This window comes from the organism of the source record quoted next, unplaced genomic scaffold (genome assembly GCF_019419815.1).
Source record: "Pyrus x bretschneideri cultivar Hongxiangsu unplaced genomic scaffold, Pyrus_bretschneideri_v1 Contig52, whole genome shotgun sequence".
In the NCBI taxonomy this organism is placed as follows: domain Eukaryota; kingdom Viridiplantae; phylum Streptophyta; class Magnoliopsida; order Rosales; family Rosaceae; genus Pyrus; species Pyrus x bretschneideri.
Window position 1 is genome coordinate 1,590,604 of NW_025999790.1, and position 21,971 is coordinate 1,612,574.

General features: G+C 37.3%; 3 protein-coding genes across 8 annotated transcripts; 2 read left to right on the forward strand and 1 right to left on the reverse strand.

Moving 5' to 3' along the window:
* Positions 1–883: 883 nt before the first annotated feature.
* LOC103945540 (pheophytinase, chloroplastic) lies at positions 884–4,269 on the reverse strand. Of its 2 annotated transcripts, none has more exons than XM_009356121.3 (6): positions 4,112–4,269; positions 2,940–3,708; positions 2,356–2,582; positions 1,965–2,156; positions 1,710–1,866; positions 884–1,242 (listed from the first exon to the last, which is right to left on the reverse strand). In XM_009356121.3, the coding sequence occupies exons 2-6, from the start codon at positions 3,690–3,692 to the stop codon at positions 1,015–1,017; spliced, it is 1,557 nt and encodes a 518-aa protein (XP_009354396.2). In that variant the 5' UTR covers positions 3,693–3,708; positions 4,112–4,269; the 3' UTR covers positions 884–1,014. The 2 variants fall into 2 exon arrangements, with proteins under 2 accessions (XP_009354396.2, XP_018502571.2); XM_018647055.2 differs by having other exon boundaries at positions 2,940–3,758; positions 4,112–4,262.
* A 9,837-nt stretch (positions 4,270–14,106) lies between these two features.
* Positions 14,107–16,827, forward strand: LOC125470735 (probable rhamnogalacturonate lyase B). The gene is given in 3 exon segments (XM_048570219.1): positions 14,107–14,739; positions 14,842–15,013; positions 15,259–16,827. Coding segments are annotated over 3 exon segments (2,274 nt in total). The 3' UTR covers positions 16,728–16,827.
* Positions 16,828–19,326: 2,499 nt separating this feature from the next.
* On the forward strand, positions 19,327–21,032 carry LOC103945542 (basic leucine zipper 23). Of its 5 annotated transcripts, none has more exons than XM_009356124.3 (3): positions 19,327–19,404; positions 19,757–19,925; positions 20,015–21,032. In XM_009356124.3, exon 3 carries the CDS (start codon positions 20,074–20,076, stop codon positions 20,809–20,811), a length of 738 nt encoding a protein of 245 aa, XP_009354399.2. In that variant the 5' UTR covers positions 19,327–19,404; positions 19,757–19,925; positions 20,015–20,073; the 3' UTR covers positions 20,812–21,032. The 5 variants fall into 5 exon arrangements, with proteins under 5 accessions (XP_009354399.2, XP_048426155.1, XP_048426152.1 ...); XM_048570198.1 differs by having other exon boundaries at positions 19,386–19,404; positions 19,808–19,925; XM_048570195.1 differs by lacking the exon at positions 19,327–19,404 and adding an exon at positions 19,416–19,619.
* The last annotated feature ends 939 nt before the right edge of the window (positions 21,033–21,971 follow it).

Below are 21,971 nucleotides of genomic sequence, written 5' to 3' on the forward strand. Positions count from 1 at the left end.
TAGGCGGCCACCTATAAATAACAAGGTTAAATAATTTAGTCTATATCAAATTCAATGAAAGGATCATGAGTAAGAAGAATTTAGTCAATCATCTAAGAATACTCCTCGTTATGATTATATGCTTACTGGTTTTCAAATATTGAATTTGTTTGATGGATTTATCATTCTTTTATTATCTATACAAGTACAGTTTTTTAGTTTTTTTTTTTTTTTTTTATAAATATTTTTGAAGAGTAAGTAGGCACTTATTTACAGGATATACAATAAATTTACATAAACCAGTCTAGGTGTTAGACCCTTACTCACCGCTTGACTAGCCCCTAACGTTTTAAAAAACCTTGACCATTGATCCAAGTTTTTATGTTATACAAGTTTTTAAGAACCCTATTGTAGGGCCAGGGTCATTGGAGCATGCCAAAGAGGAGGTTGAGTGCGAATTGTGGTGAAATGTTATGACCAAATTATCCGCATTGACAAGTAATTTTTAGTGGTTAAAGAGCTTTTGAGCACCGTTTCTTTAAACGAGAAATTCTCTCATGCACCTGTAGTTGTGCGCATGAGTTGGCATGACCCGACAATGCATCGCACCATATTAGGAGTATAATATGGTATAATTACGATACAAAATCTATATTAATCAATATGGTGGCATACCTTATCAATACACTGTCAATACGGGTCATATGCAAGCAACCCATGCCCTCACCCCGCGTGCGCTGGAGAGAATTTTTGTTCATTACAAATCAGTTTTAGAAAGCTAGTTTTACCCAGATCTCTGTAAAGGGTGGGAAGCATGAAAGGTAGTTGGATGGAGTGAGTAGATTGGAAGTGACAATATCGTCACTCTTGCTATAAGTAAATATTCAGCGAGACAAAGTGGCTTCAATGACAGAAGTAATACATATAACAACTTTATATACGTCGTATATATATATGATACATTTCAACATCTACATTCTATTCCCTTCATGTTCATGATTCTTCTTTGAATCTGATGCTACTTTATGATTTGAGCTATAACTTCCGAAAGAGGGATCTGATATAAGAACTGATCATGTCCCAAAGTGAGAACTTGGATGCAAAGAACCGAACGTTTACTGACTTTTTCGATCCATCTCTCACAAATTCCAAGTCCCTGGCAATGTTGTTCTGCGTACCTTCTGGGACATCAATCAAAGGCAATGCAACTAAACCCCGACCCTCCAGGTTTTTGATCCACCCGCGTAATAAGTAATTCACAACCTGCATTACGATGACAATAAGTCTTCTAAGAACGAAAAACAAGATAGGAATCATCAAACGGGAAATCCAAAAATCCAATCGAAAGTGCTCCAACGAAAAGCTGATAGCGAATATGGTTTATACATGCATTCTCTTCTTCAAAAAATCACACCAATCAACTTCGCTGAATCTCTCAACTTGGATGAATGAAATATCTATATATCTATTTTCATGATTCCAGTACAAGAAAAATTTACAAATAATTAACAAGAGTTACTCTTGCTGTGTAAGAAACTTTTACACAAAATCACAAAAAATACACAAGATTTACTTTCCTACTTTACTGACCTAAAATACACAAACTTTTAATGTGTATCCAAATTAAAGCATAGATAACAGCGATAATATATGCCAACTATTCCTGCAAAAGCAAATATTCAACATGCGTAAAAGGATAATTCTGTGCTAATTAGTGAAATGCTGCTTACCTCAGGAACTTCATCGTGAGGGCAGTGACCAGCTGGACTGATCTCGTAATATGGAGCTTCAGGCACTTGTTGCTTCACCTGAAGGCCCCAAATAGGTTTCACCCATGGATCTTCTTTTCCATACATAAGACAAATCGGTGTGTTGTTCATTTGACATCTACAGAAAAAATGTGCTGGTGCGTCTCACTTAACTTGGACCAGAAAAACGAAAGCACATACAAAATTGTCTTCATGCATATACGTTATAATGTCTACCTGGACAAAGCCTCCTTAAAGGATAATTTTCCTTGAGGAGCAAGCATAATTGAGGCCAATGATGCAGCAGCGGCTGGATGCTCTGATGTCTCAAGTATACGGGAAAATACTTTGTCAACGTTTGTTGAATGATCTGCATAAACTTGTTTGAGTACCTCCGCTATACTCTGAGGATCACTAATTTTTTGCCAACTGAAACCAATGAAGCAAGCTCAAACAGTTTTAACTCGATTGCTGGTAAATATGGAAAGATAATTGCAGCATCCATGCAAAGCTCCTAACTATGTCAAAGATGTTTTACAGCCTATCATTTACTGATCTAAAATATACTAAATTACAACCTGAATTGTAAAACATATCTTATAGAATTATGCCAGCTATAAGAACTTACAGTATTTCTGTGAGCTTTCTCACACTGGCAGGTAACGGAAATGATCCTGCCGATGGGAATATTTTTGCTAGTCTTGGAGATCTTATGGGATTAGGTAGAAATCCCCAGAAAGGAGTTGCATTCAGCAATGTAACACCTTTCACCAAATGAGGGTTACATGCGGCAAAATACAAAGCAACAAATCCTCCTAGCGAGTTCCCCGCAATATAGACAGGTTCACCAATTACCTGCAAGAAAAATGGTTGCATTTATATTGCTCATGAGTAGACAGTCAAGGAAGTGATGAAGAGAGCTACTTCTCATAAAGAAAAAACTAAAATTAGATGATATTCCCTGGCAGAAAAGTATTAAGTCATAGCAAACTCAAGCAAATGAACCATGTAAAATGCTCAAATTAGCATGAATACTAATGGAAAGAGAACAAAGGAAATAGACCAAGTTATCAAAAATGCTTCCCAAACTTTAACAAACAGAGGATCCATGAGCTACAATATCATTATTATCTACTAAAAGAACCTATAAATATGATTCTTTGTATCCATCAAATAATGGAACAAGGAAATAGATTTAATGCTATAGTGTACCTCTTCTATGAAGTAACGAACTTGATCCTGCCATAAATCAATAGAGTAGACAAGCTCGCTTGCCCATGGTTCGGTTTTTTCTCCAAAACCCCACGCTATATCTTGCCTGTCGGACATACCTTCTTCATTAATACGAGGGGCAGGGTCTTCAAATGGCAATGACCTACCCTGCCCAAGAAAATCAATTGCCCATACTCTAAAATCACGCCCCAAATCTTTCAGTTGCTTCTCATAGTGAAAAGAGCCAACCCCAAAACCAGGAAGAAACAATACTGGAGGGGATCCCAAGTTATCGCATCCAGCTTTCTCATAATGCACATTGAATTTGGGCTTCCATTCCCAAAAGCAACTACTTATTGGGGCACCAAATTCGCCTTTGGGTTCGTCAGGTAGACCAGGAATCAAAACCTTAGTAACAGATTCCCCCGTTTCTGAAACATTTGCATCCTCAGCCGTGCCAATTACATAGCCATCCGAGCTTCCACTAGATAAAATCGGACCAACATGCCTGAAGTTTTCACTGGTGTTGGGTAACCTAAAACCTCCCAGGCGATTTAGCTGCTTCAAGAAAGACTGATCTAAACTATGACAGTTCAACAACCTACTTCTGGAATCAAATCGAACACCATAAACTCTTTTTTTCCTAAAATCTGGGAGCCTGGATCGATGTAAATTTGAGCTTTTCTCGACTAATTTTGCCCTTAAACTTACAGCATCACAGCATGGTGCAGAACTGTAGGAGAGTATTTCCATAACCAGAAAATGTATTCTGCAAACATCAACCAGATCAACGATTCAGAAACGGCTTAACTTTACCCTCTATTCCACATAAGAAAAATACAGAAAACAAAAACTAGTAAGTTACAAATAATTTGCAAAATTAGGAAACAAAAAGCAATAAATCATGATATATACCTTGTGAAACTACAAGAAATTGAAGAACATAAAATCCCTATATTACAATTTCAAACAAAAGAGACCCCTTTTCATTTAACTGAATAATAGCACAGCAAAAACAATTAATATGAACAAAACTCACTGTTAATTTACCAATCCTAAAAAAAATTAACGCCTCAAAACAGCTAACTAAAAGATCAAGCAAAACTAGCTTTCCTTGGTAAAGAGAAATCGTAAAGAACAAAAATTTTCATATTTTTTTTATTTCGGGTTACCTTCAAAGTGAGCAGAGAAGTGTCATTAGAGTTGCGATGCAAAATATGCTCTGTCTTCTCCAACTATTAGGAGATTCGGCCAAAATCTATCGAGGGAGAGACAAAAGAGAGCGCGGTTGCTTAAACGCTTCTTCTTCCCTTTGAAGCCAAGTAAAATACGAGCTTTTAAATTGTTGTCCCATATCTTCGGGATATTTTTCAACGTGATCGGTACATGTATGCAAATAATAGGATATATGTGTTAAAATATTAATAATTTAAAAAGTAAAATTTTTATCACTTACATAAAAACATGTAATATACCACTTGTATTTTAGTTAAAATTAAAAATTTCTCTATATCTTCTCATGAATATAGGAAAGCTCACTTGCCAAAAAATAGTGTTCCCCTAACCCCTATTACGGTAATCATAAGCTGATGGTCTAATAATAAATGACTGATTATGAGACTTCTTTAAAACTAAAAATTAGAGGTCTTGGGTTCGAAACCTGATGCCTGTGGAAGCCAGACTTGTACCCAGACGGAGGTTGAAATGTCTTTATGAGTCTTCCCGGCCTACGGAATGAATGGATAACCGTGGTTTGCCATCAGTTGTCCCTTTTTTTTTTTTTTTTTTTTTTTTTTAAAAAGCCCCAATTAACGTATGTTTTTTCATACAAGTTTTATAGTCAAAATTGTGTAATTTTTTAATTTTTATTGAAGATTGTTTCTATAAAAATATTATTTAATTTGAAGATCGTTTAGTCATCTAAATATATGAAATAAATCGACAGTGTGAGTACCTAGTAACATATTCATAATGAATCGTCTATTTATTGGTTACATATATATGACTAAATGACATTTAATTTGAATAATATTTATGTAGAAATGATCTTCAAATGAAAATTAAAAAAATTAAACAATTCCAATTATAGAGTTTATACTAGAAAGATATGTTATTCACAAAAGCATTCCCAGTAAATGCAACTATTATTAAAAAAATTATATTTTCACCAAAATAGAGCCGGCCCAAAGCAAACGTTGTTTTCTGACACTTTTTGATTAATTATACTCTTGATTATTTAATTTTGTGACTAAATCCTATATAGATTTTTTTGTCTTAGAAAAGGAGATCAGCCAGTAATTTTACTACGACAGTTCATTTTTTTTAGTGGCAAAAAAAACTCACAGAAGCATTTCAGCATCCCCTGACGATCATTATGCGATTCATCAGCGTCAAGAATCGAATTCAGAATATGCCTTATAGAATGCAAGCTTGGAATTCATTCTCAACTACTGGCCACCAACTAAACCCCATCTATAATTTTTGGGTATCTAAATGAGGTGGGGGTCAACCAGTGTGCTAAAGAAGAGCATGTGGCTCCAAATAATGTATGTATGAAATGTTTTAAGTTTGATTCTTTTTAAAGGTAAATTTGAACCACATCATTGTTAAACCATTATGAGTTAATTTTATCCCATCTCTTTTAGTGTAGATAATATCATTTGGTGAAAAAAAAAAAAAAAAAAAACAAGGGAAGCAAGAAGAAATTGTAAAGAAGACAAGAGTGTGTAGAAACTCTCCGAACTTGTTCTTCCCTTCCTAATCGCGGTCCCCACTGCATGGAACTGAATACCTAACATCAATCTCATTGGTTCAACTAGATCCTTAAGAGCTATGCTTCTCTGCGACCGAAATAGCTTTCAACAACTACACTCGGCTGTTCAGTGGGGCCAAACACGGCAGTGGTTTCTCGATCATTGTCACTGGGTTCAAGTGTGCTAACGTGTTTTGATATGGTGATGACATGTGTCCCGCCGTAACGCGTATGAATATTTGCATTCGCAGCAGAGCTCTACCCGAAGCGAGCTAGCTCTATCGTTACGCAAAGGGGAGGATTCAAGGTTAGTGTTGCTTGACACGTTTGAGTTTGAAATGGTGTTCTGTTCAACGTTGTTTTCAGTTTAGTTTGGAAAACAATATTTTCAGTAGCCACTCTTGCTTTCACTCAATTAGTTTTCAATATGTATCTAGTTTGTGTTTGTAATTTAAATTATTTGGACACATTTCCAAATCTAATTGAATTAAAACAGGAATTCAGCAACAAGTATTGTTCTAGTTTAGACTAGTAAAAAAGACTGCAATCGTATTTCCAAATGTTATTTATGATTGCGGAAATAATGTCTTTTACATATACGATGAATATCTTAATCAACCACAAGCAATGGAAATAACAACTTTGATTCATCAATAATCTTGGGCCTCGGACCACATCCAAGGCTTGCATGTAATGTCATGGTTGAGTATAAGAACGCTAAATATTAAAGGTGAAAAAAATTGAGGTTTCATTATAAAATCAATTGGTAATATGAGATGTAGCTCAATCTTTTACAAGCCCTTAAAATGTTTTTCCTTTCACTGATGTGACTATTTTACCTTTACATCCTCAACACATCTCAAGCCAAAGGCATGTACAACATGAATTGGATGACATTGAGCACATATCGTTGTTGGGCATTTCAAGCCAAATGCGTGGAGAATACGAATTGGGTGACGTGGAATGCACGTGGTCGTTGGGCCTCAAACGTGGGTCAACTCCTCTGGTATCATGAAAAAGTTGGGGTTCCACCATAAAATCGGCAATATAAGGAGTAACTCAAGTCATTACAAGTTACACAGTTAGCATTCACTACACTTTTTTACCGATGTGAAACTTTTTTACTTTCACATCCTCACAGAAGGCTTGGAGACTATTTTTAGGTCAAACATCATATAATATGTCGTTCTAAAGTTAAATTTTCTATACAAGATAAAAAACACTGGCCGAAAAAGCTGAAAGATGACTACATTTGCTCGCCAGTGTGGTAATAAAGACGTTGCGGGGTATTGTCGAAGTCATCTTTGGTAATGTCGAAGTAGGTACTGACGGAATCATCTTCTAGGTCATCAAAATCACCAGAGACGTTGGGGTCATCTTGGTATGTGCCAAAATTGTCCAGGTCATTCATGTCATCGGGGTCATGATCGAATTTAAGATCTAGGAAGGTCTGAATATGAGTATGAGTCTAAGTTGGATCTAAACTTGGGTACTTTGAAGAATTGTCATTAGTTATGCCAAGAGTTGAGAAAAGGATGGTCGTCGATCGTAATGGTGGCACAAAAATTTCTATTTGTTTTTATTTTTCGGTATTAAGGTCTATGGTTTAAGCAAAGCAAAATTTTTAAGATATTTGCTTTGAAACTGTGCCAGAATTAAGTATTTGCAGAATTCCCAATACGTATTTTTTCTCCCTTTGACCTATATATGGTGTATATAAGTCTGTATATATAATGTACGCAACCCTCTATGTTTCTCAAGCCCATCTCTTTGCTCTCGACAGTTTTTACGGCTGACTCAACTTCCACGCCTATATTCGAGTTAGAATCAGCTTGTTTGGGCCATGAATGTTGCGGATTATATTGACACAGGATGGTCTTGGACCATGGTCAAGATCTGTCGTCGAATTACTTTCCATGCCCAGATTAGTGACAGGTGAATCTTGATTGAGTTGTGACTATGGCAGATTTACTGAGGTTTTTGATGGTCGAGATGAGCGTGCCCTGTTTTATTATTGTGGAGATGAGTCGAAATTGGTTTATTTTTTGGCTTACTTATTTTTGTGTATATTTGTACCTCCTAGAGGTTTGTGTGGCCTCGCTTTTTAGCGATGACTTTGTGATCCTCGATGTCAATAAAATCTATTGTAGCAGATTTTCACCGTTAGTTCTTGTATGTTCTTTGTTTACTGTGGCCTGCCACGTAAGAGATTTATTCTGCTTGTTTGTTGTGTGCTCATTCTTTCAGATCATATCAAGAATTTGGTCACCAAAAAAAGTATACTTCGATGACATCTTCTTGTACTGTGTTTCTACTATTAAATAAAAATAGATCAGGTAATAAATCTCATCAATATTGATTTATTTCGTACATTTCATAAAATTAAAAGTGAGTTAATGTTGTTAACTTCTTTTATTTGTATTTGAAATTCCAAAACCTAAAATACCAGCAACACCTAACTGTCTAATCCCCATCACCCAACGACTTCCACATTGCCGAGACCCCCAAACTGCGTCGCTGGACTCGCCATTGAGCTAGCTTCCTACTCTCTCTCTCTCTTACACTTTGACTAAACCTAGCCAATAGAGAGAAAATCTCTAATTCCAATCATCGACATTCAGTTCAATTTAAATGTTAGGACTTCGATTTACGTCCAATTGCAGATTATCATTCAATCACTATCTAATGGTCGTTTTAAATTCATTGTAACAATCTAATGCTTGGATCTTCAAAGCATGAATTTGAGGGGATGATAAAGTATATGAATTGATGAGTGAGATTGTGCCACTTGTCATAAGATTAGAAGTTCTTTTAGTTATCTAGTTGAGATTATTTTGTATAAATAAGAACTTTCATGTATTACTTGCTCATTAAGAAATATATATACAAAGGTACATATTTTCTCTCATCTTCTTCTCTTTGTACTAAAACTGTTCTTCCTCATTACACACTGCAAGATCTTCATGGTAACCCTAATCACATAGTCTGATAGAGTTTATGAAGAGATAAGTATGTGAAAGGATAAAACCAAAAACCACTACTAATTATCTTGCATGTTAAATTTGCACAAAAACATAAAACTAGTCATGCGGCAAGCACCTATGCTAGGGTTTTGTGGAGACTTAGAATCATATGGGCTTTAACTAAAACCTAGTTAAGTTACTCATACAAATGAACCCACAACTAAATAGCTCATTTTATACTACATTAATGCATACGCATGGCAGCGAGCTTACACCCTCTACATGCAGGCCCGGTCCAGCCTAGTGCGGGTTGGGTCACCCAACTTGGGTGACTGTTTGGGGCCCAAAAAATTGGGAGCATCAAAATTGTTTAGGTGGTATATTCGTATATTTTATAAGAGTATAAATTTATAAAATTTGGTTAAATTACAAATAAGTTTAACTAGAACCAGTGGTTTTGGTTCTTTAAAATTAACAAGAAACACTGTGTGTATTTATTTAGTTTCCAATTTTTTTACGAATTTCTTTCATAAGTGTACACCTTTATGAAATTTGGTCAAATGATCAAGAAGTTTAACCAGAAGTGGTGGCTTATGTTGTTTAAAAATAACGAGGAGATTCTGGGTTCAAAAAGCTATGTGCATTTTTTCACTTTCCAGTTTTTATGAATTTCTTTTCAAAGTTTGATCAGAAGCAATGATTTTGTTGTTTAAAATTAACAAAATATCTTGAGTTCAAAATGCTATGTGCTTTTTATTTTTATTTTTCCATTTTTTATGAATTTATGTTTGATTTTAATTTCTTTTAATTACTAGCTAGTTGTTGACTGTCACATCCCAACCCGGGGCGGATCACTTCCCGGGCCCGCTTCCGCTACCGTAGCACGATATTGTCCGCTTTGGGCTTACCATTCCCTCACGGTTTTGTTTTTGGGAACTCACGAGCAACTTCCCAGAGGGTCACCCATCCTGGGAGTGCTCCAGCCCTCTTCTCGCTTAACTTCGGAGTTCCTACGGAACCCGAAGCCAGTGAGCTCCCAAAAGGCCTCGTGCTAGGTAGGATGGGAATATACATTTAAGGATCAGTCCCCTGGGCGATGTGGGATGTCACAATCCACCCCCCTTAGGGGCCCGACGTCCTCGTCGGCACACTCGCGACCAGGGTTAGGCTCTGATACCAATGTCACATCCCGGCCCGGGGCGGATCACTTCCCGGGCCCGCTCCACCACCGTAGCACGATATTGTCCGCTTTGGGCTTACCATTCCCTCACGGTTTTGTTTTTGGGAGCTCACTGGCTTCGGGTTCCGTAGGAACTCCAAAGTTAAGCGAGTAGAGGGCTAGAGCACTCCCAGGATGGGTGACCCTCTGGGAAGTTGCTCGTGAGTTCCCAAAAACAAAACCGTGAGGGAATGGTAAGCCCAAAGCGGACAATATCGTGCTACGGTGGTGGAGCGGGCCCGGGAAGTGATCCGCCCCGGGCCGGGATGTGACATTGACACACCACGACCTGGAAGATTCACCTGGACTTCGAATCGAGTTGTGCTGGCTGACACTGGAAGGTGATGAAGCCATAGAGTGTAATGATGCGAAATATGTGAATAAATTTAAACCTAGAAGTGCCTAAATGGAAGAGTGCGCATGTGAGCAGGAATGAACCCATTTCACACGTGATGTCAGAGCATAAGTAAAAGAGGAATTATACCGTTAGGAGTATTCCCATAACAATGTTTTGCCAAAAATCCTCGTCGACACAAAAGCTCTACCACTAAAACCTGGAGGGGCGAAAAACAAGGATGAGTGGGCCTAAAAGAAATGAATCTTTGTAAAACCTTTTTGAAAATGTTATAACCCATCGCCGTAAAACAAGTATAGTTTCCACATATAATATACTACATATGGTATGAAATGTTTATTGTAAACAGTAATATCACCAGAATGCAATAATTCACGATATTCAACATATAAACTACATGACAACCGGTAATCACAATAACTCGACATGTGCTGACACATGGGTTCATGCAGAGGTATTCTGACATGAACATGACTAGGTGTAATAATGATTTATACTCTAGTACTACAATCACTTGAAGACTAGCGCTACGCGTATCATATACGAGTCCTAATTGGCTGTAGCAATCTAGGATAGGACTGACATCTACAATGGATCCAAAGTGAGCGTATGATGCAATGTGAACATACGCATGAAAGACTAGCCCTAGCCTTGGGTGAGTACTAACACCGGTGCAGCACACGATAAGCAGATAACGTAAATATAGTCATGCCACAGTGATTCGATAATTCTAGTCAACATAGTATTCATGGCTGCAAATATAATTAAGGCATCCCATAATAGTACACATACCTGTGCATCCCGCAGGATTCTGAATAATTTCATAATTCTCAACATTACGACTTTTCTTATAAATGTTAATTTAATTATGGCAATCACATAGAAAATTCATTATTAAATATATATGTTAAAACTAAACCAATATATATATGCTATATAAAAGAAAAGACCTACTCACAAATCATGTCGCTAGGTCGAACCCATTTCGTGGCCATTGAAGATCCTTGTGATGTGTTTCACCTAGAAACAAAACCATTTACGTAAATATATAACGTACTAATTTATATACACTTTTTGTACAAAGTACGAGTAATAAAGAAACTATTTTAAAACGATTGTTCAGAAAATGAATGGTAGAATCGGGTTCAGCACGTCGAGAAACCTAAAGATGGACCTTGGGTTCCTCTACAGGCCGCCGCTCATGTCAATCACCCTCACATGCCCACGCGCGCCCACCCATCTGCAAGTACAAACGTACTAGCATTTTTCGCGAAGCACAGGTTCGGCCTGATTTCTGGGCCAATTTCCAAAGCTAATATCTAGCTCAATTCACCACCAAAATCGATGATACAAAAACCAATTTGAAGTTAGAAATGTAGGGAATTGGTCTATACTTAGTGGAAGCCTAATCGTGATTGGTGTTGGTCAGCAAACGCCCAAAGAGCTCAGTTCTCAAATGGAGGTTGGTAATTGGTACTATAGTGGTGGTTTAGTGGTTAGAGGGATCGCCATAATGATGAGGTGGTGTGGCAGTGTTACTGTTATGCCCTCTCGGTGCAAGTGGATGAAGATAGAAGACTTTGCATGTAGGGAATAGGGTGAGGTGGTGATCTAGATTTGTTACGCTTGTTGGAGTGGCCACCATCATAAGTGGCTGGTGGTGGTGGGTTGGTGCTCGCCGTTCTAGCAAGGGTGGTATGGTGTAGCGTGGGCTCTCTACACTTGCACAAAGAGAGAGATGAGAAAGAGTTGAGAGAAAGAGAGAGTATAAAGGTAGAGAGAGAGTGAGTGACAAATGGGAGGTGGGCCGAGAAGGTTGGAGACACGGAAGAGAGGGAGACACACAACATATCTCTCAACATGAATTTACCAAATTGCACTTCAAGTTCGAAAGTCAGTAAAATCTTCACCGTAACTCCAAATTTGATTCCACTTGTGCCCACGTGTTTGTCTCGGCGAGTACTACACAAATACATTAAAAGAATGGGTCGTACATCCCTTTAAACAATGATCAACAAAAGTCAACAATCCTCGCCTCAAGGGGCATTTTTGTTAATTCGCATTTTAAAAATTTATAAAATCATAAAATTAGGGAGGGGCTATTACTTTGTTATGTTGATTGCAGTTTTTAGACATTCATTCCAATTCAAGTCTAACCTTTAACAAAGAGTAATGTGTAGACCAAATTTTTAGAACAAATTTTCAAACCATATGAAGTGTCACCAATAGGAAATAAGCATGTTAATCAACACTTAAATTAATAATTCAATTATCAACAATCACATCATAAGATTTACACAATTTGATTTAAAATTTTGGTATCCCTAGCATTAGCCTTCAAGAAATTAATGTATGTATGTCTTGACCAATACTATGTTTAATTTAGTGCTCATTCATTACTTATACATATCAATTAAAGACTTGAAAATATAATTATCTTTTTAGTCTCATATTGACAAGGTTAGTTAATAAGAAAAAATATCTCACGAGTTATATAAAAATACTCTTTTAAAGTTCAGATAGAAGGGAAACAAAACTCATCATCCATCTACTTGTAAGCCCGAGTTTTTTTTTGTTCACTTCTCTCAATACAAAATAAATTAGTTTTTACATAAATTATTGAGTTTGAAATGTTTTTCTAAGTATTATTTTATCAAAGTCTTGCATGTGAAAACAAATAATTTTTCTTATATGAGATTAAAGCACATTTTTAAGGTCACCCAGAGCCTCAAAAATGTCAAGACCGGTCGTGTGCAGATGTTTTTAAAATTTCTTAATGTTCTTGAACTACGAGAGACAAACTTAAACTCAATGGTTACATACAAAATATACACAAGTCTAAATAAATTACGGAGACAAGCATTTTACTAGAAATTGCTTATTTACACTAGCTAACAAAATGTTATCAAGGACGTGATATTACTATATGTATTTTTTTTGTTCGACTCGCCTAAATGGATACAAATACTAGAAACATGTTTTACTAGTTATATTATTACATTTGATAACATAAACATTATAATAGTCGAACAAAAAAAAATGTTTGTACTTGTATTTTTATTCGCGATATTTAATGTTTCTAGTGTTTGTATCTATTATAATATATGTTTCTAGTGTTTGTATCTATTATAATATATGTTTCTAGTATTGTATCCATTTACATAATATTAGTATGGTATTTATACTCTTTTCTACTATTTGTATCCATTTACATAATGGTATTTATATTTTTTTTTCTACTATTTGTATCTATCATGTAAAGCTATCGTAGCATATGTGTTGTGATTGTGGTATATTAAATAGACGTCTATCTCACTCGAATGTTTCATGGACTTGAGTTTACGATCATACTGCTGAATTTTCATACATTTTCTCCTTTCGATCAATGTGGTTTTTGCAACAACACTACATTGTTCCAGGTAATAGAGTTTTCATGGATAAGGTACGGCAATGGAGCAGTTGCATCCTTGGGGCATCAGCAGTGGCGGTGCTTGTTTTACTCTTGTTCCTTCCTAATAATGGTGATTTTGAGAAGACAATTTCTGCAAGGAGATCTCTAAGGAGCAGGCATGGTAGTACTAATTATTGAGGGTACAAATGTAAATGTAGATATAAAAGATCCTACTTAGATATTGGATAGTCTGTTAGATATTAGTTGAGTTTGTTTTGTTTGTTATAAAGCATCTCTCAGCAACTCTCATTGGTTGCAACACTTGTATATATACTGGATGTAATATTATTTGAGAATATGAAGAGTTTATTTCTCAATATGGTATCAATCGCCCTCTGTCTCACGACCTGATCCAAACACGCTTCTTCGCTGGCAACCTTTCTTCTTCCCCAATCTTGATCTCTGCAACCCTAAATCTTGAGTATTCATGGCGGCTCCTGTCTCTTCTCCTTCTGCTTCTACTGATCATGATCGTCAGTCTCCTCCGACGACCACTTCTGTCACCGCCGTTTCTCCGGTGACCTCCTCAATCACGATTCAGAATATTGGATCCATGGTACCGATCAAGCTCACCACTTCCAATTATCTCACCTGGAGTGCTCTGTTCGCTCCGATCTTTCGTCGCTACAATCTCACTGGCATCGTCGACGGCTCCACCCCTCCACCACCTCAGATGCTCCTGGACGATTCTGGAAATCGTACTTCTCTCATCAATCCTGAGTATGTTGCCTGGTATGAAAACGATCAAAACATTCTCATCTGGCTCAATTCTACATTGTCTGAAACCCTAATTCCGTATACTGTTGGAGTTAATTCCTCTCGGGAACTTTGGGCAAAATTGGAATCACGATTGGCTGCTGCTTCTCAATCTCATATTCATGATCTCCGATCTCGTCTGCGTACAATTTCCAAGGGTGATTCCACAGCTGCTCAATTTCTTCAACAGATCGAGGAAATCGCAGATGCACTTGCAAGTGCAGGAGCTCCAGTAGCTGATTCTGAGCTTATATCTGTCACACTTCATGGCCTGCCATCAGACTATGACTCTTTTGTTGATGCTGTTCAATTTCGCATCGGATCTACGACACTTGATGAGTTACATGGCCTTCTTCTGAGCTGACGTTTTTTACTAATAATTGGAGGAGACGTTTTTGAAATTCAGATGCTACAACGGACTCATAACTTGGTGGAGCTAAATAATGGCCTTGTTCGACTCACCTTTTCTTTTCCCGAAGGAGACGTGGTTGGAATCCAGTACAAGGGAATTGACAACTTGCTTGAAGTCAAAACTAACCCACAAGGAGGTTACTGGGATCTTAACGCCGGGAACTATGGTTATTACACTCTATATGGAACAAAATTTAAAATTGTTACAGTGACGCCAGACCAAATTGAGATATCTTTTACTAAAACTTATGAGTTTCCCTCGGTAACGTGACACTTCCCTTGAATGTTGACAAGAGGTACAAAATGCAGCGTGGTCTCACTGGTTTTTACACGTACGCCATATTTGAGCGTCTAGAAGGGTGGCCACAATTGCATATCGATCAGATTAGAATTGCTTTCAAGCTTATACAAGATAAATTTAAGTTCATGGTTGTATCAGACAACATACAAAGGTTCATGCCAACAGCCGAAGACCGTGGCAAAGGTCGGCAACTTGCCTATAAAGAAGCTGCTCTTTTAACGAATCCAAGCAATCCTGAGTTTAGAGGAGAGGTGGATGACAAGTACCAGTACTCGAGGGAGAACAAAGACACTAAGCTTCATGGTTGGATTTGCATTGACCAAGCTGTAGGGTTTTGGATCATCACACCCAGTGATGAGTTTCTCACAGCGGGGCCATTCAAGCAGGTACTTACATCTCATGTCGGCCCAACTGCCCTCTCTGAGTTTCACAGTGGTCACTACGTTGGGAGCGAAGTTGGGATGAGCTATGCAGAAGGGGAGCCATGGAAGAAGGTTTTTGGGCCAGTCTATGTGTATCTTGACTCAGACGTTCCAGGCTCGAATCAGTCGAATATGTCCCTCTCGCTGTGGAATAATGCTAAAGAGCAGATGCTTCAAGAAGTAAACAGTTGGCCATACAATTTCATTGAGTCCGAAGACTTTCCTAGCTCCGATGGACGTGGATGAGTTGCCGGTCAACTACTAATACGGGATTCATACATTAACGAGGGCGTATTTAGGGCTAGTTCAGCTTATGTGGGATTGGCTGCACCTGGAGACGTGGGATCATGGCAAAGGGAATGCAAGGGCTGTCAGTTCTGGACTCGAGCCGACAATCAAGGTAATTTCCTCATTAAAAATGTTCGACCCGGGAACTGTAGTCTGTATGCAACTGTTCCTGGAATTATTGGGGACTACAAATATGAGGCTATCGTTACAATAGAACCAACAAGTGAAATAAATTTGGGTAGTCTCACCTTCGAACCTCCGAGAATTGGTCCAACCCTGTGGGAAATTGGCATCCCTGATCAATCTGCAGCCGAGTTCTACATACCGGATCCATATCCATCACTGGCAAACCATTTGTTCAACAACAGTCACACAAACAAGTTTAGACAATACAGCTTGTGGGATCGGTATGCTGATTTATACCCTGACCATGATCTCATCTACAACGTTGGTAGTGACAATCACTGTGATGATTGGTTTTTCGCTCATGTGACGAGGAATATCGGAAATGATATGTATAAGGGAACCACATGGCAAATTTTATTTCAACTTCAAAATGTAACGAACACCGGAGATTATATACTCCAGTTGGCGTTGGCCTCAGCAAACGGTGCAGAACTTCAGGTTCGATTGAACGACCAGAGCCCCAATGGCGGACATCATTTTACAACTAGGCTAATGGGGAAGGACAATGCTATTGCAAGGCATGGAATTCATGGTTTGCACCGGCTGTTCAGTGTTGTTGTGCCTAGCTTTCGACTACGAGAAGGAAACAACACTATCTATCTTACTCAGGCCAGAAGTGCAAATGGCCCTTTCTCAGGTATCATGTACGACTATATCCGACTAGAAGGACCTCCTCCGAAGTGATCGCATAGGTTGGAAAAGTTAGCTAATTAAGTTTTGCAATTTGATTTACTTTTTAAGTTAGGGTATTTTTAGTATTTGATATTTATAGTGTTTTGCAGTATGTTGCGATTTTATCCCTAATTTCAACTAGAGTATAACATTGTTTTCTGATTTATTGTTTCTTTTATGTTTATTTCAGAGTTAGAACTATATAATTCAAGTTTCGACAAGTTAACAACGAAAGCATTTGTATGAAATATATGGTATAAACACTACTTCATGGAACATGGATTACTTCATGTCCGCCTACATGACCAGATTTGAAAATATTCTTGGATCAAACACTACTGAAACAATGACATCCAACTGGGCAGCACGCTAGAAAATCTCCTTTCTCTTCCGGGTGGAAATGTTTTGTATTATCTCCTAGGTCCGAAATGTTATTTGCTGATGCGATACATAAACAAATCCTACAAATTTAATTAAATTAAAAATAAATTAGAAATAAGTTTAATAAGTTTAATAATTAATTAAAAAGTTTGTCAACCCATAAACTCAATCCGGCAATTACCTCCAATCCCAACCCACTCTTCTACCTCCAACTATGATAGCCTTTGCCATCTTTTTTTCTGGAAAAAAAAAAAAAAAAAATCTCAAGACACTCATCTTTTCACCCTTCGACACCCTTCACCGAAATTGACCAGGATCGAGACCACCTTTGGCGACGACTTCTGTGACATTACCGTTGACATTTGGTTGATCAACATCCTTACAACCTTAATCTTGGAGAGCTTGTTGAGCACTCCCTCGGTGATCATAGTGATGTGAAGAATGACGAGCTCTGCCTTGAGATAATCTCATTGTGTATAACAAAATTTTTGATGGAATTGTGATAAATGGATCATATTGATTTGTGACACCTATTTTCAAGGACTACATTGATTGATTTTCAATTTAAGAGACAATCTTTATAGTGTGGGTCAATTTTAGGGACCATTTATGATAAAAGCCTGTAAATCTTGCGGGATCCATTTATGTGCCACATTAACATATACCAAAATTTTTTTGACAAAATTATGATAGAAGGTTCACATTGATTTGCGACATTTATTTTCAGAGACTGCATTGATTGACTTTCAATTTCAGAGACCATCTTGATGGTGTTGGGTCAATTCAAAGGATCATTTGTGATAAAAACCCTTCTTTTTATGACCTCAAAAAGAATTCCATTTACAAGTTTTAGATATAAAGGAAAACTCAGGTTTTTTTTTTAATTTTTTTAATTTTTTTTAACAAATAATATTATTTACACTAAGAGAGATGATGTGTGTTTAGCCTCATAATAAATTAGCAATTACCCAACTATTTTCATACAACTTTCAGCTTTCTTTGAATTTGAAAATTAAAATCGGTTACCAAAGAAGTTTAAAATTGGCCATTTTAATAATTTATGGAGGTGGCCTTCTGTACAGGTGTCAAACTAGAGAGTTTGTGTGAGGGAGAGGCCCCGGTTGGCGGGTAGGTGGGTGGGGGTTGGGTGGGGGGTTTGTTGAGACCAGTACGTGTGTCAGGTTAGCATGTCAAATTAGGGGGGAAAGAATTTAGGGATCCCTTCCTTGTAATTTACTAAATTAGATAATATTTACAGTTGAAAATTGATTCAACGGTTACAAATATGAGCCCACTTTAAAAATTATAATAATTTCAACTGTTAAATCAAATTTCAACAGTATAGAATCCCTGATTTGAAAGATTAGAAGGAAGAGATCCGAAGATATCCCTTTCCAAATTAGGGTATGGTGTACTGATTTTTATTTCTGTTTAGTCAGCATGGACACGTGGTCCGGTTGAAAAGCCTCAACAATTCTCCATTTTATGCTACAAATTATGATAATAAACCCAATTTAAATGAAGAAATTTAAAGGAAGAAGCGGAAAGAGAAATAATAAATGCACATTATTTATTGTATTTTACACACTTATATTTAATTATATGAAAAAATAGATGTGTAAGAAGTTAAAATAATGGGTGTGAAAATTAGCTCCAGAACTGAAAAGCACGTCACAGGCCCTGTCGCACTGGCACATATAAAAATACAAAATATGCCAGGTGTATTATCTCAACGCTGGGAATAAAACTACAAATCCGGTTCATTTCTGGATTCTCTTTACGAGAATTTCGAATATTTGTAAATTGTGTCTGTTTATTGTACATCGTTCGATTAGAAATTATTTAAAATATTTTTATTTAAAATTAAAAAAATAGTAATTGACAAAAATTGATTGCACGATTTACAATGAATAGATACGATTCACAAATTTCCAAGATTCCCATAAAAGGAATCTGAATATCCTGTTGGTAAAACTGCAACCGTTGATACCGTTGAGTGTTTGACATTTTATCCTCCAACAAAAGTGCTAGAGAAATAGGCCGGATCATTTTCCTAGGAATTTTAGGAATTTCGTAATCTTGTTCGTTCATTGTATATCGTGTGATCAGTTTTCGTTATGTACTATTTATATTTGAATTTTAAATTTTAAATAATTTCTGACCGTATGATGTATGATAAACGAATAAGATTGAGGGATCCCTAACTTCACTAGGAAAAGGATCCAGGATCCTTTTACGAGAAATAGTGGTGTTTGACTTCTGAGGGTGGCAGATAGATCACGTTCACAGAATCTTAAGCAAATATCAGGTAACTAATAAATCATACTGCTTTCACAAAGAATTCCACAATTTTCTGGCTCACAATTTGATCAAGCTATCATCTTCTTGCTTTTCTATGTTCTGCAACAAAAGTCTGCTTTCTATATTCTGTTCTGTTCCATCATATATATTATTGCCCCACTTAAAAGTTTTTATTCTCTTCAGCAGTGGAATCGAATTTATCAATTACCCTCTACTTCTGTGGTTGAATTTTATATCTTCTTTAATATATATTTCTGCAAAAAAACTTGTTTCCATTTCAAGCCCTCTATTTCTGAGTTCAGCTCATGGTTGATCTTCTGCTTATATGTTCGAATAAGTTATTGAATTTTTTTTTTCAGAGGGATCTGCTGCTTGTATATGTTCTTGATTTAGATTTGATTTGGATGCAGTCCAAGGGGACTCCGCAGAAATTTCGATAAAGTACTTTCGCTAATGAAATTTGTCTTCAAAGTTCATCTCCCTTCAATTTTGAATCCCGGACCTGCAGTCAAGCCCTCATACTTTTGAGTAAGAACTAAGTTTGGTTTAATTATGCATCAAGTTATTAAATTTGTATACCAATAAAATGGGAGTTGACCAAATTGTGTATTTTGCAGATAATATTTCTTGTGTGTTTAGCTTCAAATTGTTCTTGTTTCAAGTAATCAAAGAAAACATGGATGATGGGGAGGTGGTTACTTCAGACCATGCTTTGCTTCCAAATCCCAATTCCTCTAGCAATTTTCATGGTTCAACTTATGAAGATACATTTTTCGATGAATTTTTGAAGACCGCGCGGACGTGCACTCACACTCACACTTGCAACCCACCTGGCCCTGAAGCTGCACATACGCACACTTGCTACCACACACACACCCAAGTTCTTCCTTCGGAAGATGACGATGGTACAAAGAATAAAGAGCATTCCAACCTGAGACCACGAAGAAGGAGGTCCTCGGGAAATAAAGAAGCAGTTCGGAAGTACAGGGAGAAAAAGAAGGCACATACAGCTTATTTGGAAGACGAAGTCAAGAAATTGCAGGTGTTGAACCAGCAACTTGTTAGGAAATTACAGGGGCAGGCAATTCTCGAAGCAGAGCGTTTAAGGCTGAGAGGCCTTTTGCTGGAACTTAGAGGAAAGATTGACACTGAGTTGGGTGCTTTCCCCTTCCAAAAACAATGTAACAGTAATACTTATTTCGAGGACAGCCAGTGTAATCTGCAGTCTAGTGTTGGGGCAATGGGACTTCGTTGTCAAACCGATTTACCATGCTTCTGTCCGCCTGTTGGGTCATCCGTTCAGGCTAGTATCGGTGCAAGGGGGGAAACAATGGTGCCATCAGGAGGAAATTGTCAGCCTGCAGTAATTGATTGCCGAGCAAACACAAATGACGCGTCAACACAAGCTAAGTAACTTACGGAAGCAACTATAGCATTAGCATGTTAGTTTCTTGTATATACCAGGGTAATTGTCCGTATACTAGTCCTAGATATTATTATGAGTCTATAAGGGCATGTTTACTTGTTAAGAAAGAGAATAAAAGGTATGGGTATCATTCCCATTCCTAACATATGTATCCTTCGTTATCTAAAACACTAGGAATGAAAAGAAAAATGGGCCTCGTGTTGTAAATATGTGTTTGATTCCCGACAGATTACCCTTCTTGGTCTGCAACAATTCATTTCTGAGAAACAAAATGCGATTTTCGGAGGTAGATGCATACCTTTGCTCAAGAGCCTCCCAGGTAGCTCGAGCAGTTCTTTTACTTGCCACCACAGACAAGACAGATGCAGTCAGAGATCCATTTATCCAGCTGAGGATCACTTGATCCTGTTGAACCCAAGTAGTGTAAGCAGGGTTCACAGTGGTGGGGTTGGCAACATGTTTTGGGGGACACAACATAGTACCATCGACATACCCCATCAGGTCCCTACTATTCAAAATAGGAAGCATTTGAGCCAACCACAGTGGGTAGTTGGTTCTATCAAGTTTGATATTCACGACAGTGGAGAAGCGATGGAAGGTGTTTTGAGGGTTGGAGTGGACAACAGAAACATTGTTTTCAGCCATGGAAACGTAGATGGGAAAGGAAAAAAAAGGAATCTTTGTCGTTAGACAGAAAAGGCTCTAGAAACCATATAAAACTATGAAACTTAGGTTTTCCACAACGATTGCATACCCACTCAACTATGGGATGCTTGTATTTATAAGAGATTCATGATTACATCAGAGGGTTTGAAAACCCTATTTACAAGGAAGTTTGAAAATCAAATAATACAAAATCAGAAAAGCAACCGATTATGCTTATTCGAAATTACATCCTATAAACAAGGAACCCTATTTAGATAACACTTTCAAACTAAACTGAACTCCTCAAATCACGGTATATGAAACTGCATGTTGACTTCGTCTAACAGTTCTAGCATATTTAGGTTGAAGTTTAATACAGTGTACAAGACATGTAGTTTCATGTTCATATATATATATATATATATCACGTATATAAGACTTGCTTGCTCTCTTGTTTCTTGATGCATGGTTATAAAACTTTTGTGGATGGAGGAGTTTAATCA

Excerpts from the sequence above, each read along its gene's own strand:
- LOC103945540 (XM_009356121.3), bottom strand. The coding sequence starts at position 3,692 with ATGGAAATACTCTCCTACAGTTCTGCACCATGCTGTGATGCTGTAAGT. Across the intron at positions 2,157-2,355 it reads AGAAAGCTCACAGAAATACT|TTGGCAAAAAATTAGTGATC; the intron begins GTAAGTTCTTAT and ends CATTGGTTTCAG. Across the intron at positions 1,243-1,709 it reads CTCACGATGAAGTTCCTGAG|GTTGTGAATTACTTATTACG; the intron begins GTAAGCAGCATT and ends ATCGTAATGCAG.
- LOC103945542 (XM_009356124.3), top strand. The coding sequence starts at position 20,074 with ATGGATGATGGGGAGGTGGTTACTTCAGACCATGCTTTGCTTCCAAAT.